General features: G+C 36.0%; 1 protein-coding gene across 2 annotated transcripts; it reads right to left on the bottom strand.

The window, feature by feature from the left end:
* Positions 1-891: 891 nt before the first annotated feature.
* On the bottom strand, positions 892-16,516 carry LOC110762537 (fatty acid amide hydrolase-like). Of its 2 annotated transcripts, XM_088252663.1 has the most exons (20): positions 16,196-16,514; positions 15,421-15,530; positions 14,844-14,904; positions 14,294-14,481; positions 13,889-14,018; positions 13,415-13,492; positions 13,127-13,274; positions 12,778-12,890; positions 12,443-12,518; positions 12,276-12,347; positions 12,152-12,200; positions 11,942-12,013; positions 11,716-11,796; positions 11,484-11,587; positions 11,300-11,392; positions 8,255-8,323; positions 7,853-7,917; positions 7,650-7,711; positions 7,471-7,566; positions 892-1,215 (listed from the first exon to the last, which is right to left on the bottom strand). In XM_088252663.1, the coding sequence occupies exons 1-20, from the start codon at positions 16,299-16,301 to the stop codon at positions 1,144-1,146; spliced, it is 1,845 nt and encodes a 614-aa protein (XP_088108789.1). In that variant the 5' UTR covers positions 16,302-16,514; the 3' UTR covers positions 892-1,143. The 2 variants fall into 2 exon arrangements, with proteins under 2 accessions (XP_088108789.1, XP_088108790.1); XM_088252664.1 differs by lacking the exon at positions 12,276-12,347 and having other exon boundaries at positions 16,196-16,516.
* Positions 16,517-17,295: the final 779 nt, after the last annotated feature.

Raw genomic sequence — 17,295 nt, 5'->3', positions numbered from 1 at the left:
GATCTTGAGAGCTTGTATGTGTAATTGTAAAGACCTTGAAATATAGAAATGTTCAATAAGTCTTGATAGTTCCATGCATGTTCTTTTGATTGACAGTGACTTGATTAGGAATTATAGTTGAATTGAATTCCATAGGCCTTACAATAATTGATATTGAGTTCTTGATGATCATTAGACCAAGTGGGAGAATGTTAGACGTGTAGATGTCTAACCCATTAAAGTGTGGTCTTATAATCATCAAAGGATTCTAAGACTTGATATCAATTAGGAGTTCAAATACAACTAAACCTGCAGCTCTATTAAAGTTAGTGTTTTAAGGCTAATATAAGAGCTAGAAGGATTCCTATCTTAATTGTGGATTAGAAGTTATAAACCTAATGCAATAAGGACTTCTTAAGAGTTTCTTGATGGGCAAGACTCTTAGGAAGATGCATATAAATACAAGTGCCCCTGCTCAACCGATCAAGCCAACCCACACAAAAGAATTCACCCCATCTAGAATGAGTGTATGAAGGGATCGGATTGAGGAGATGTGCTCTTGTATATTCTTGATGTGTGTTCTATCATGTGTAGTCATTATAGTTTACACAAACTGGGATGAGAACTGCGTAAGCATGTCTTCCATACGGCTAAGAAGAAGGATGAAGGTCGCCCACCATTGTTCTGCCCAAAGAGACAGAAATCTTGCCGTTGAAGAAAAGCTGGATCTTAGCATATAGACACCGCTGCGTCAGTGGTTTCCGTCGAGACTGCCAGACTCTCCTAGTGAAACAATAGAAAACCTTGGATATCGCTAGAGAGGATTTTTTAGATTTTTTAAAAAAACGTTAAGTATTAAAATTGATACAATTGCACACCTATCATTTGCATAGATTTTAAACAAATAAAATATTTTAGTCAATATATAAATATCAGACAATGAGCTTAAATGACATATAATACCCATCATCACTTCAATACAAAAATTACTTTAGTCTTTTTCTTAGAAACTTGAATTCTCATAAACTGAAGAAAAAAAACATTACACTTGAATTCTCATTATTAATGGATAATAAACATCATAATAAAGATAGCAATAACATTCGTGTGTTATAACATTTTATTGTCTTGTATGCACCATTGTACACTTTGCTGCTGACTTTCTTAGAAAACTGAATTTTTATTGAGTAGATCATAGTAAACCTCAGGCTTTCTGTACTCAGAGACATAGAGGTCCTAGAACATAAAAGAAAAGTTATATTAATTTAAGTCTTCAAAATAAAATACAACTCAAGTACATGAATAAATTTGAACTAGAAGAAATCGCATAAACTTGGTAAAAAGGGTACCTCTAGTTAGACACCCTTATTTGCTCAGTATATCACATTTTTCAGGAGTTATGTTATTCTAGTTTTAACCTTATGTAAATTAAGGGCAAATTTTTCTATGAAAATAAACCTATAAAAAGAATAAAATATATGTTACTCATGATACCCCTTAATACCTATACAGTTAAAATGTTAAACCTACACACTCATCTTCTTCCCATCAACAAATACCATCAGTAAATTCTATCTCACTTCACGCATGCATGCCCCCTCACAAATTCATGTAAGCAAGTGTGTAACTTAGAAATGATTATTGAAGTCTAACTAACGTTGGGTGATGCTGTGACCATTATTAAAAGAGTAGGAATCCAAGGACATTGTGAAACCTTAAGCCTTATACTGACTTGATTGGCACTGCAAGGAACAACCATTGTTACACTACATATCTCACATTCACCTATTTTTGGCAACTTCAAGCTTCTTCATAGTTGATCAATTTTTTGACACCAATTAAAACTATAGAGGTTGAAATAAACAAATGTGAGAACCATGAATCTCCGTAGCCATACATGTGGCATGATTTAAACAAAGGGCTATTGGTGTCTTTACACTCATATCACATTTCTTACATAAACACCGTTGCTCCAGAGTCACTATGTCTAAGACCAGCTTACATTGGAAGTGTTTGTAGGTAAAATCATAGTCTAAAATATCAATAATATCGACGAAATATCGAGGATATTATCGTTTTTTCGGGTCACAGATATTTTGGACCGTATTCATACACATATCGTATAAATATCGATAATATCGGAAAATATCGATGTCGATAATTTCGCTCACACTTCACCAATATTTTGTCAAAACATCGGTATAATATCTCTATTATATCGATGTAATGGAAAAAAGGAAAAAAAAAACACAAAGCACACACACAAAGGGGATTCGAACCCCTGCCATTTCACTCCTCCAACGCCTTAACCACCATGTTGCTTATGTTTTTGTGATAATATGCAAAGGGGAACTCTATGTGGTATTAAGTCACTCATGTATCTTACCATGCAATGTATAAAGTGTAAAATATTGTAGTAAATCATTATATATAAATGATTATAATGTGTTTAATCTTCTTTCATTAATTACTACATATTTTCTACACTCACAGTGTTTGTCAGCTCACTATAATCAACTTAAATCAGTTAAACTCATCATGCATTGCATTTCCTTCCAATTGTTTTGTGATAAACTAATAGATAATTGACTAAATAAACATCCTCCAAAGTTTCAATAAAAATTTCCAAGTTTTTCTTACAATTTCCGTGGTTTCTATTCACTTTTTATTGATATCGATAATATCCAGATATTTCCATCGAAATTTCCATGTTTTTGGACTACCGATATTTCTGATACCATTGATATTTTAGACATTTGGTAAAATCACCTTAAGGCCGAGCTTCATAAGAACTGGAATTCAATTCATAGATTGACTTATACTTTAAGGCTAACTAGGAAGCCTATTTCAACAAGGATTTGGTCATCTCCAAGCTATTATATAAAGACAACTCTCCAACCTGAGAGGGGATCCTCCCACGAGAACTCAACCCTACGATATCGATGTTTTATCTTGTTCATCATAATAATGAGTTGTAACATCCCGATCGAAAATAATTATTAAATTAAAAAGTTAATTAAGGAATTACATTGTTACTCTTAATGGTAAGCGTAAATTGGTCACTTTTAATTTGGAAAGGATTTTGGGGAATTGAGTTGCGCTGTTGAGTAGAGCTCACTCTCACAAGGTCGTAGACATGTAGTGGTCCCAAATTGAAGTTTTAACGAAGAAGTTGTGGTCAATGGAAATGTAGTGGCACAATCGTAAATTTTTTGAAGTTGGATTTTAAAATCTGATATGCTCACTCTCTCCCTGACGCATCCTCTCTCTCTCCCCCAACTTTCTCTCTCCTCCCTTGAGAAGAACCCAGAAGCAGGCACCTTTGACCGGCGAGATACTCGTCGTCCGGCCGTAGTTGGTCATTAGACCACCACCAAAAGGATGGGCCCGACCTCCTCTTTCCATTCCTTCCCTTCTCCGATGAGCCCAGCCTCTCTAGTGCCGAAGAGAGCTCGAAAAAGGGCCAATTTCCCCCAAAGTTTTAGACGTCATTTGCGGGCGACTCTGGCAACGAAATTCGTCGATCCAGGTATGCTTTCTCACCCTCTCAATGAGCTCTAGCTATCTATTCAAGTGGTTTGGGTCAATTTTGGGTTTTTGAAGCTCGATCTAGAACCTAGGTTTTGTCCGATTTTTTAGTTGATTTTCCGGCAAGCACTGGCCACCTTTTGGCAGGGGTCCAAGACCAAAAGTGACTCCCCTCATTGTGGTGGTTCTATAAGTATAGATATTGTTCGGTGTTTTGAGAAATTTCCATTGTCGGAAATTTCTCTAGACACCCAAGTCATTGCCGACGTGTGTGGCGGTGCGTGGGCCACTGTGTGATGACCCATTATGTTCTAAAATGTTCCCATTGTCGTCACAAGCGTGACAGTATGCTAGGAATTGAATTTAGTTATCGTATGACAGTCGAACGGATATTACGCCTAATAGGTGATATATGGGTTCAACAGGTTTAGATCGTTGGATCGTTTCCAACTTCAAATATGCCATTCCTTGTGCCTATGGGATCGTGTAGGAATTTACGGATCGAGAATCAGAGTCTCGGATACTCCGAATCTTTGAGTCTAGGGTTAGGCGAAGCGATCGCCGTCCGATTGTGCGATTGGTTTAAATCTGACTGCTCGATCGAGACCAAACTTTCAGGATGTGTACAGTAGACCTTGTCGAACCTCTAGGAACTTTCGGATTTGAAACTGGAGGTGGTGGGCCCCGCTGGCCCCATTGACCAAAAATGAAAAGTTTGACCAAACCATTTATCACGGGTCCTTTGAAACCGTCCCATCCTTTGGAAAGTACTAGAATAGCCTTAGGACTTTTCTAAGGTGGCGGGTCCACGTTAAGTCCAAGGAACTAGGGTTTGATTTTAAATGCGCGGTTGAGGCCGTATAACGAGTTTTGATAGTGTTTGGACATTTGATTTTAGTGTGCATTACTCTCTCAACTTTTGAAAGGTATGTTTATAGTGCTTTAATTTTTGAGATTATAATATTGTTTAATTGTGGTTTTTGGCTGTTATATTGATATAAATGAAGCTTTGGGGATGGTGTGAATTGATGCATAATTTGATGTTGAATGACGATAATTCCTGTGGGGTGAATGGACTTTTGTTCTAAAATTGGCTTTTGTGCTTTTGAATTTATTAAACATTTATGGATGATGTATTTGTCAATTTTATTTCCAAGCAAGATGTTTTTACATACTATTTTTCAGTTATGGCTTGGGATGATTTTAAATGTGTATGTATGTTTAAAATTGATGGCTAGTTTGATAAGTGTGAACTATTTCACGAATGAATTAAATGGAGGTTTATTAACAGTTTAGGATGAGGGATTACAGTATTGGATTATTAAGAATTGGTTCATTTATTATTTTATTCTCTAGTTTGGCGTTTGATTAGTTGTTGTATTGCTTTTATGAAAGTGATGAATTATGTATATCCATTTCTTTATTCATTGAATTATGAATACCAGATTATAAATGGTCTACTATGCATATTCAGATTTTAGTTTGAGAACGTTTTGAAGGATTATACATGGTTGAATCAAGTTAATGAGTTTTTTGATTGGTTTCGGTTTTTATAAGGTGACATGAGGATTTCAGAGAGTATATAGTCAATATTATTATCGGTATATTACTATTATTATTACTATTATTGTCATCATCATTATTATGTATAAAGGTTGCATGTTGAGTGGGAAGTGGGGTCGTATTTTATATATATAATATTGGGATCGATATGGGTTTGTGAATTGCACCATCATATGTACCTTCCCTGGTTCGATATGGATGATAACCACACGTGCGTTGAGGTATTTTCTGACATATGAGATGTTGGTTACACGGGCACCCTTGGCAGAGTGTGTCGTAGGCCTTGACCGGCATTCCGCGCCCGTAAGACTTATTTTAGTCACACGTGTATTGAGGATTCTATCGTGCGTGTCTAGGGAGCAGTAGTCCCCCGATTGGACTACTCATTCCCTAGCCACATGAGTATTGAGGATTCTGCCATGTGGTCTAGTAAAACAATCCCCATTGGATTGTTTCCCCCCGGTACATGATGTGTACTATCATATATACCTCCCCTAATTTTGATACTTGATATATTAGACACACGGTAACTCTTCGAAGGTGTGCCGGGATACCGAACACCCTTGACTGGGTGTACCGAAGGCCTTAACCGACAGTCTGCGTGCGTAGGAGGGATATTCAGCCGCACGTGTATTGAGAATTCTACCGTGGGTGTCTGGGGAGCAATAGTCCCCCGGTTGGACTGTTCATTCCCTAGCCACATGAGTATTGAGGATTCTGCCATGTGGTCTAGTTAAAATGATCACCGTGTTGGATTGTTTTCCCCTGGTACATGATGATGATGGTGTGGGTTTATATATATATATGGTGAGTTTTTTGTGTTATAAATTGGATTATTTAGATACTGGATATTATTATTATAATGTCTTACATGTTCATTTGAAGTTATTATATTTATTAAGTGAATAATGTTTATTGATTTATTCGAAACCTGGTTGTGGGTTGAGTTTTTATTATATAAATTTATGACCGTGTGTTTTGGGATTTGGGATAGTGGTTTTGAGTTCCAACCGCACGGGCGTTGAGGATTCCACCATGCGTGTCTGGGGATTAAGTTTCAGATGTGCGGGCGTCGAGGATTCCGTCATGCGTGTCTGGGAAAGGTGTATATGTAAAGATAAAGGAATAATGGGAACAACGGTGGGATTTTCTTGAGCATGCGCTTGGTGAATGCTCTGCATAGGTGTGATCTATGTTATGATGCTTCGACAATATCTGTATGTTTTTGAAATGTGATCCTTTTTATTTGGAAGAACTACGTGTGGCTTGATCCTTCTGTAAGGGTACGTAGGCAACTTGGGTTAACCTAGGTTCAGCCGTGAAATAGTTATTTTTGTTGGGTCTAGTTGTGAATTTGTCGGTGGACCTGAAGCCCAATTGAAACTCAGGTGAGATTAAATGCTTGTTTATATTCTAGTTTTATTGATTAGTTGTGATTACATTGTGTTTGTGGCTATGACGGGTCTGAAACCCGTTTTGGATTGATGTTAGATTTTTGGCCTGAGTCTTTAGAACTGCTTGTGTTTGTGCTTGGTTGGTAGTCTTTGTGTGCTGAAAGTTGGGAAGTTATTTTATTGTTTTTCTACAGGTTAAAAGTGGGAATCGTTCCAGTTACAGAGGAGACTCTGTCGAATTTTTTGTAGGAGTCAAGCGGTTTATCCTTTTAAATTGGGGTTATGTGGCTTTTTAGTAAAGTAGGTCCGACATTGGGTAGATGTCGGACGGAAAACAGGGTTCGTCACGGATTCTAAAGGGGAATCCGAGGCGGGTCCTATCAGTTATGGCTGTAATTAGGATATGGGTTTTGAGGATCAAACACTTTGTACTTTTTTATGTCCTTCTTCAATAGCAAAATACCTAATACCCTATGGATGTAGCCTAATTATGGGTGAACCACATAAATCTTACATATTGCTTGATTACATTTTGTCATTTAATTTTTATTCCAAGTAGCAATCCCTAAGCACTAGAACTTGTTCTACGGGATGACATGCTTGGTCATACCAAGTTGGTTTGGAAGGATTACTAGACCTCGATCTTGAAGAGGTCATCTTGTTGTTGAACCAATTATAGGCATCAACATGAAGCATGTGTCATATTAGCATCCACATGTAGAAAATAAAGCTTCTAGGTGGTTCTTGATAGTCAAATTTGAACTCTTAGCTAAACTGAGATAGAAATTATCAAAATGAATGAGAATGATGACATATTATTGATTATTCTGGACATACTTGATAACATTTGTTCTCTTCACAATGTCAAGGTTTGTGCATAGTTATGTTTTGATTCTCAATACGAATTTTCTCACATTTTTAAATATGGACTTTAGGAGCAAGACTAATAAAAAAGGTAATTAAAAAAAAGAGAACCAAAGAATTAAAGCAGATAATGATAGCCTACCTGCAATGCGAAGGCCATGTGAATAAGCGTTGCTTCAGACCAAGGCTTCCCAATTAGTTGAAGACCAATTGGCAAACCTGATTTATCATATCCAACCTACCAAGGAAAATTAGTACAAATTAACTTCTTATTCTACTCACATGAAAGTTTGACACTAACAAGTAATGATAAGATCATACAGGAACAGTCACCGCCGGTAATCCCAAAAAGTTTCCGGCTATTGAATATCGAACAAGTGCAGCTAAAAAAAAAAAAAAACATTGGTGAGAGTCAATCAAGTGTTGTTTCATTAGTATTATCAGAACATGAAAAGATTAAGATTGTTTACATCTAGGTTCAACAAAACTGAAGAAGAAAGATGTGGGCTTATGTTATTTCATACCTCCATTGATGTAGTCAAGCTCACCAGTGTTAAGAGCGTCATCCAAAATTGTGTATGCAGTTACCCTGTTATGTATGACATCGAGCTTATCATGCACTCTGTATCTCTCAAAACTTTAGTATGGTGTTGGCAGTCCCGATCTCTTGGACTACAGGGGTCCAAGAGATTTGTGGTCACTCACCGTTAGATGTAAATTCAACGGTTCACTCACTCTTGCACTCTTTTTAAGAAACTTTTTTGAACCATTGGATTAATATCCAACGGTGGGTGACCACAATCTCTTGGACTCCTGTGGTCCAAGAGATCGGAACTGATGGTGTTGGTATCTAAATGTTATACTAAAAACTTAGTTTATGACATTATCATAGAATTACACTTTACATATTAAGGAGGAAACAATACCCTACTGTCGGGGAAACAATGACATCTGCCTGAGTAAACAAATTCATGTGGAACTGCATCTGTCGGTTCCTGTAAATAAGTTTAGTTGATGTCAAAAACAAATATTAAACAAATCCACCAAATAGTATCGGTTAACATTACCATCAATAGGATATCCAGAAAGTATGCATTATGAGCTTATATGTTGCACAATAGTGCTATCACAAAACTAGAAAATTTTAGTATAATTAGAAAATATATGTATAATTTACTCACAAAAAATCTAATTTCAACTCTAGCAATTACAGAATGGTAAACAAAATGAAAAGTAAAAACTGAAAACAATTTTGAGAAGTTCTTTTTTTCAATTTTGGTTCATGCATTCTCCTTCATTTCTCCCTCTTTTCTACTACCACCATTCCTCTATCATTTTTCATTCATCATGTCCCTATATTAATTTCCCTCTGACTCTAGCATAAAAAGGAAAACTATAAACTATAAACAAAATGGTTATCAAACATGCCATAAGATTTTAACTTTTAAAACAAACGGTAGTGTCTCGAGAGCATAAATAAATTTTCCCATAAAATTACTATATTTAATTTTTTTAATGTTTCTTTTTCTTTTTATATCAATCTATGTATATTTTTCTTCGATAAAAGTTATTAGATAATCTTCAAAAATACAAACTTAGACACCAACAAGACATCTAAAGCACCAAGAGGGCAACAAAACTAACACGCTAAGAAACAAAACTAAAGTCGACAAAAGCCGCACCAACAAATACTAACCCACATCACTACAATTAAGTATAATCTCAATCAAAGCCCACAAATCCAACATAACTGAAACGCTAAAGCAAGCCTACACGAACACTATCATGACCACCTAAAGAAGCGTTGTCCCAGTCACACCCCCACCGAATAGTCTTTAAGCGAAAGTAAAACATGTGATAGAATTGAGTAAAACATAGTTTGCAGCAATCTAATTGAGCATAACAACAAACATATATGCCAATCCAACTATCATGGCAAAAAAACAATTGGGTAGGTTGCAACAAACTCTATCAAATATGAGGTAGAAATAAATTTAGACAATATGAGAAGTGTTAGAGATAGGGTTTTGGGAGAATGATTTGATTGAGGACATAGCCCAAAAGAGGTGATGGGGAACTTTGATTTGAGCATGGCTTAGAAGAAATCACCACAAAGGGCTTCTTATTCAAAATGCCCAAGGGACTTATTCACTTACCCAAAATAAAATGGAAGATGAGAGGAGAGGAGAAGGGAGGAGGGGTAGTGACGGTTCTTCCTCCTCCCACATCTATTGAGTTTTTTATTTGGGAATTAGAGAGGGGGAGATAGTGCAGCTAGGGATTTTAACTTTACAATGTCTATTGTTCACCCTATGTATGTATTGTTCTTCATTTCTCCTCCACATCGTGTATCTCTTTTCATTATCTCATTTCCAAATTCCTTTTTTCTTTTCTTTTTCTCATCTCCGATAAGCAACAGCCATTTCCACCCTTCTAAATTCTCGACTATTAGAGTAAGGAACCGCATGCTGATTGCTCCTTTTTATGTACATTTTTTTCTGGTTACATATATATATATATATATATATATTTAAAACTATATAAAAACATGACTGATGTAGAACAACAAACTACATGGGCCCTGAGCTCCAATTTGGCCCATAATACGTTGTTTCATTATAAACCTCTAACTACAAACTACGCGCGCGGCAGTACTAAACCTCCAACTACAAAATAAAGAGCAAGAATTATTTGATGAAGCTATTTTAGTCATTATAAACCTAGCCCTATATTATTTGATGAAGCTACAGTGTGCTACAGTGTTTTTATGTTTTTTTTTTTTGGGGGGGTTTGTTTTTCGTCTTTTCTACTTGTGGTTTTTAATGTGCTACAAAGTTCTTATCGAGGATGGGGAGCCGGGACGGGGGCGGGAATGGGGATGGTATTGTCATACCCATGACCAAACTGGCTCATTGCCATCCCAACTCCTTATAAGCCCTTGCTAGGTTTCTCAACTTTTCCAATGTGGGACATTTTCACCTTCACATTCTCACACGCCCTCGCACTTGTGAGGAATTTTCAAGCCTAACACGTGGAGAACACATATTAGGTGACGTGGAGCATGTGTGACCGTTGGGCTTTAACACGTGGGCAACCCGTTTTGATATCATGAAGGAAGTTGAGGTTCCACCCTAAAATCAATTGGCGATAAGGGGAGTAGCCCAACACTTTATAAGTCATTACTAGTTTTCTCAACTTTCCAATATAAGACATTTTTACCTTCACATTCTCACAGATTCCAATCTTTATGTGTTCATAAGCTATTGTTTGATTGCCTACAATTGTTACGGTGTGTCGATTACTTGTTTTTCTAAACAACATTAAATATATTAAAATTAAAATTAAAGCATTTGAATTGTCAAAAAAACAAAAAACAAAACAATGATCCCTCGACAAGAACAAAAATCCTTAGGATGAATTTAAAAAAAAAAAGAGAACTTTACAATGAAACAAACGTCGTTTAGAAAAATACATGTTATTATAATTTCAAAGTGTAACAAAAACAAAAGTGAAAATTTGAGAAAGTTTAGGTGGTGTTTTCAAATTTATATCATATTGAGACAGTGGTCAAGTTTCCAAAAATAAGAGTAGCAAAAGAGGTGGTTGTATCACTCGTAAAAGATGATGGAAAAGCAATCACAGTCCGACTTTTAGTTTGCAATTGGTAGATAATTAAAGAGGACAGCATGCCAGCATCTAAAGTTGCAGAACTTAAATGAGGGACAAGGGTGCTGAAAAGGCCCGTGAGGCATTGAATTTGTGGCAAAAGAAAACATACAGCAATAGCAGCTAGGATGTGATAGGGTTTAGGTTCATAGACGCAGTGTCTTTTTTTTTTTTGGATTTTTTTATCTGTATAAATAAAGGATCAGTATCCCTTTTCAAGAACACTCGTATTTGAAGCTTTTAGCAGTCACAATATTTTCCAAAAGAATGGTACTTTTTGGCATTGCTAATTAAGAAGCACTTACCTAATTTTCTGAGCCTTTATATACTCTTTACTGCTGAAAGCACCATACACAGCAAGTGCTACCCTTGCATCCCATCCTAAGTCTTTGAAATCCCTATTTTGATGAGTTTGTAATGTCAGCATTTGGATTTCTTGCCTGTTAGAAGAGGATAGTTGGGAGAAAATCGGGGTGGTCAACAACATACAGCTTTTCCAGAAACGAACTAAGCGAAGTGGTGCACTCCGATCCGATCGTTACATAATGTGCCAGGCGCATCATCTCTATCTCTGGTATGGTCACCTCTACAGTCTTACAGACGAAGAAGAAAATCAAAACGTTAGGACGTAGTCAATACCGTCTTTATCGACTATATATTAATCATGAAAAGTGTATAATTTCTCATATTGCTTCCAAAGCAAGCAATGGACTGCCGGTACCTTCCAACCATATTGCTTCTGAAGCCTTTCCAGAGCATTTGAACAGCATTCTCTGATATCATCACTACAATCATTAAACCACTAATTGGATCCAATTAGTGGTTTCACAAGCAAATCGCTGAATATTAGAAGGAACTCACATTTAATGTATAGCAATGATTTATCATTGACCATAGAAATGTAACTTTGATCATACATGTGACCAGGTCAAGAACAGGTCACTAACCTCGCCATACTTTGCCAATTTGATACTAGATATCGGTTTAGTTGAGTTCAACAGAGGAAAATTTACTTTGGGCTGGAACAGAGAAAGACAATTAAGGTAAAGAAAGGTGACCGTTAAGACTACTATAAAAAACAAATAAGTTTGTAATCTAATTAATTTTTCTATTTGGTAACAAATAGTTGTAATAAGTTCGCAGAACAACATTCTTACCGATACAGAAAGTTGACGTGGTGGAAGTTGGCAGCTAATAGCTGCATAGCTGCAGATAGGTAAAAGCTTTAACATCAAGCTTATAGAAGGCATCTAAGAAAAGCAAATGAAAAAGAATACTGACACTATAAATGCATCCTCAACAGTGCCTGCTAGTATTCCAACCATTCCAACTGACCAATTCAGAGGAAGAACACTAAAGAAAAAACCAAATCAGTCTGTAAGACTGTAAAGATGGTAATAAACCTTCAAACAAATGACTACTAGAAAAATATTTAAAGACTAATTTACCCAGAATGAGGTACTCGTCCGAATGTTGGTTTCAAGCCAACAACACCACAAAGAGCTGCAGGCATCCGTACAGATCCTAATCATACATTAGACATGAAATACACCTGTCAGTTACTTTGCGATATTCATATCTAACACTCACACACATGCATGTTTGAGAAAGAGTTTGCCAAATTTCCTACAGCCATCATAGAGAAGAGGCAATCGGCCATATGTAAAGATTGCACATTAAAAAGATGAGTAAATATAATGATGTTGAACCCCAAGTCTCTGAAAAATCAGGTAAAAGGACTACTGTTAAATTAAAACATGAATTCTTTTATGGGAGCAGTTACCTCCTCCATCAACACCAAGAGCAACAGGGCACAATCCGGAGGCAACCACTGCAGCAGATCCGCTGGAGGAACCTCCAGAGATCTTGCTGCGGTTGTATGGATTTCTAGTTGCCCTACAGGACAGCAGATAAAACATTAACATGCTTATCATAGTGGTTGAGATCTCTGAATTAATTGAACAAAGAAAATGATAGGGAAAATTTCGCTACAAAAAGGGCACGTAGCCTGGTAAATCATGTCATCAGTTGATATGGACTCAGAGCAGAACAGAATATTAATAAGAATGGCAGACCTCAATATAGGATAAGGCATTATTCAGTTTCTGGAAAACAATGTGGGGTTTTCTTACCCATAATGGGGATTTATCCCACTTGTTCCAGCTCCAAGTTCATGCATATTGGTTTTCCCAACAAGTACAGCACCACATAGTCTGAGGCACTTAACGCAGCATGCATCATCTGTACAGGGTCTTAGGTTGTGCATCCACTTTGTACCTCCTAGTAAAGTCAGTTTTTAGATTGCGAAACTATTACTCATTTATGAACTAAAAAACTCATTGTTATAATGTATACGATACGAATATTGGGTTGACATGTATAAATAATCCTGTCACTGGAAAACCTGAAATGTAAGCTACCTGTAGTTGGGTATGGTAAGCAATCTATTTCATCCTTGATTGCAATTGGGACCCCATCAAGAGCTGAAATAGGAACTCCTGGAGAGCAACCAGAATGCGGACAGTATAAGAATGTATAGCAGGGCTTGATCCAACATTTTGTAAATGAAATACCAACATTAACATAGATAATGGAGATCCACTGTAGAAGTACAAAATATGTTATTTATTAGGTTACAAAGTAACAGTTAGCTCATATTCCTTGACACGCTTTCAAAAACAAGAGATACTGAGTTCAAATACTTGCAATTGAAACTTCTCAAGTTATGTTGAACTCCACAACCATTGTAGAAAAGCATTTCATGACAAGGGAGGAGTTCTAGCTTCTACTTACTATTACCATAGGAAGTACAGTAGTAAAGCATTCCTAATTTGATCTCAAATGCTGGTGTACTATTAATGTGTTTAAGACTACAATTTAGTCTTCACAAGTACCTTGTTCATACCGAAGAGTTGATTCAGTTGCTTGCTTTAGAATATCTTCAGCTTTGTAGTTGATAAAGAATGACATCTGTAATGGTGGAGTGGAAGATTCATGGATGGCAGCTATAAGGTGCTCTGCAACCTGTAGAAGTAACAGAAAAAAAAACAAAAAACAAAAAGCCACAGGAGGATATGAAAGTATAGAATACAGTTTCTTTTCAATTTTAGTTAGGAACTTGTCACTAGATAAGTAAAGGTAAGAGTCCGAACAAAAACATAAAATTGGGTAAATAACCTCTTATATGTCTCTTTGGGATTTGGCAAAGATTGACTCAAATCGCTCTGAAAACAATTTACTGATATGTACAGAGTGCGCAAATAACAGTTATAAAAAAAGGTGTCAAAAATATGACATACCGTTCGAGGAGTTATTTCTCCAGAGGTATAGGCTCTTGAATAATCCGATATTGTCCAATGACGAAAAGAAAAGTTTGAACCATTTAATGTTTTTTCTAAGGACACAGGCAGACATTCAAATGCCTGTTGAACTAGTTCGGGTGGAGACAATTCAGACCCTACTTGTTTGACATCTTGTTCTTCTTTATCTGCATTCACAAGCTTAAGTTAAAATTAAAAGGAAATGTATATTCTCATTTCAAATTCCAGAGTGAGAGGTAAAATTTATCTGGTGCGTAAAACCTATTTGTAGGACAACAGATGATGAAATTTGAAATGTCAGTGCCAGTTTACAGAATCAAATCAGATTCCATCAAGGTGTCAGGTGAATAACCTCCATTTTGAATAAGCTTCAGCTTTTGTAGCAGCTGATTAAATTTTCATTTCTAATTGGTACCTTAGCATAACAAATGTACATTTAATTGATGGTTTATTGATATTCTGATACAAAGTGATAAACCAGCTACATTCAGCAAGATTTAGGGGTAAAGATAAGGTCAAGAATCCATACCATCAAAAGGATGTAGGGGAACATAGACGGGTGGCTCCTCCAGCTCAGCATTTGTGACCAGCTGCAAAGTTCAAAGACATTGTTGGCAATTTAGAAGCTATTTCCTTGATTATTTCATTGAATTGCAGTACTATTTGTGCATAAGTGACTTAATATTCCAGGCCCTGCAAAAATATTTCCAATTACTAGACTTGGAGTTTTTTTTGTTTGGTTCTTATTCCTCATAGTTGTTAATTGGAAAGAATAGGAACATTCCTTTCAATACCAACACCAAGGACAACAAGGTGGTCAGTGAAATTTCAGCTAAATTCTATTTCCACCCAAGGTTTTATGGCAAAAGTACGGTGGCACCCGTGTTGTGCAATTTTTATGTTGATGTAATTAATGGTGGATTCTACAAGTTGAATTATCATAGAGTTGGCATTCTACAGGGTGTACCTTATTACTGCAATAAAAAAAATTACTGCAAAAGGTTATATCATAAAGTCCTGTGAATGGACCTAATGTAGTGCTTAGATGCATTACCACAGAAACCTCATAACTTGAAATGAGAGACAAATAAAAAGCATGTGTGTACCTTATGAATTAAGTTATCCCGTTTCAGTATAAACAATAGCAAGGTCCCAAAGATCCGTGACTCCAAAAACCAGGCAAACACTTTGACCAGGAATCCAGCCAAACGAGGAGCTGCAGAACAAATGACATTTAGTTGTAATTTGAAGAAATCAAACAGTTATAAATTTGATTAAAGCACATGCTTCAATACAACAGATTTAAGAAAATCATCCACAGAAAACACACATAGAACAAGCAAATCCAGCTTTTCTTTATTTAACAAAAAACCAAAAAACCAAAATCAAATTGTGAGTTATTCCATGTACTAGTCTTTCTGAACAACTGGTGAAGACCTGTCTAAACATGATCAATGAAAACAATTTATGTCAATGATCAGTTCCATACTCAGCGAATGTTTCGATATTTTATAATAAAATTCGAGTGATAAAAAGAAAAATGGATAAAAGGGGAAACTCAACCTGACAATACAAGCTTAAAAATTCCTATGGACTTCTTACTTCATGTATCTAACAACCGTGATTGGTAGGACAAGACTCGTGATCCGTATAGGCGAAAGACAGCAGAAAAGAAAAGAAAAGCAAAAACAATATTGATCTAAGAGTTACTGATTAGCTTTTATAATTTCATTGCTTATTATAGTATCTGTAATTAACAATTCATTCAGCAGAAAAGTTAGTGATTAATCTAGTGTTTACCAAAAAGCAAAAACTGATTACTAATATCAACATACTCAGAAAAACAGGACTTTGAAATGATATGAAAAAGTAAGTACGTACCTTTGACATTGGCTGGCAAATAGAGTTCAGAGCTGGCAGGAGTTAGATCAACATCCTTTGCAGGCTTGAAAACCACATGCGCTTCCTTCTTGAACAACAACCCCATTCTCAAAATTAAACTCCTCTGGTTTTGGACAATGTAAACCCAATTATTTCATATCTTTATAGGGAGGGAGGGAGAGAGGGAGAAGAAAAAGAGGGATGGCGGAGAAGGCAAGGCCAGTAATCTATAATCTATGTATTCTATATTCTATATTCTATATATTATAGAGAGGGAGGAGAGGGGTGGGGGGGAGGGGGAGAGAGCTAAGAAAGATCCTAGTAGAAGTTATATATATATATATATATATATATGTATATATTTGGTTGGAGGGTTTAGGGAGGGAGAAATTAAAGAGTTGCTTTCAGAAGGTTTGGAATTTATAACTCCACACACACAACAATGGAAGACGAAACTTTTTTTCTTCTCCCGGGAAAAGCACATTTTCTCAACCAGCCTCTATTATTTTGCTTATTGTTATCTATTCTTGTCAGCCACGTCGCCCACTCTAATCATATAATTATTAATAATTGCGAGCGTTTAGTTGGATGGAGTGCTGGCTGGTAAAGATTATGACATTTCGTTCAAATTTCATCTTCTGTCACTCAAGTTTCTTAATATTGCTTCTATTCTGCATTCCTACCAATATTAAACTAACCTGATTAATGGTGCAAATTGACAATTCAATATTTCTAACTTCAAATATTAAAACTTTCACATTGATTTTTAAATCCAAAACATTATCTTAAAATTTAATTTGAGGTAGATCATGTGGGTTAGGCCAATTGGCCAGGGCAACTTCCTCGTTGCACCTAAGTTCGAATACCCTCACACGCGCTTAGATTAAATTAATTTAGTTAGGCCATCGATTGTATAAAATTAAAATTAAAATTCAATTTGAGAATTTAGAACTCCAACCTCAAACTCCCAAACTCAAACCAGAATCTTGATACTCCTCATATGATTCAAACACCAAACTTCAAAAAAAAAATTATTAAAAAAAAAAAAACACTTAAATGCATGTGGTCCCTAACTTTTATTTTTTATTTTTTATAATGTG

Source organism: Prunus avium, chromosome 4 (assembly GCF_965620075.1).
Source record: "Prunus avium chromosome 4, drPruAviu1.hap1.1, whole genome shotgun sequence".
Taxonomy (NCBI): Eukaryota; Viridiplantae; Streptophyta; class Magnoliopsida; order Rosales; family Rosaceae; genus Prunus; species Prunus avium.
This window is presented reverse-complemented; position numbering and strand designations above follow the sequence as displayed.

Bases quoted from the DNA above. Each gene is read 5' to 3' on its own strand.
- LOC110762537 (XM_088252663.1), bottom strand. From the start codon at position 16,301: ATGGGGTTGTTGTTCAAGAAGGAAGCGCATGTGGTTTTCAAGCCTGCA. The intron at 8,324-11,299 runs GTAAGTGCTTCT...ACTTATTTACAG, and splicing joins ATAAAGGCTCAGAAAATTAG to GAACCGACAGATGCAGTTCC. The intron at 7,918-8,254 runs GTATTGTTTCCT...CATACATAACAG, and splicing joins ATTGTTTCCCCGACAGTAGG to GGTAACTGCATACACAATTT.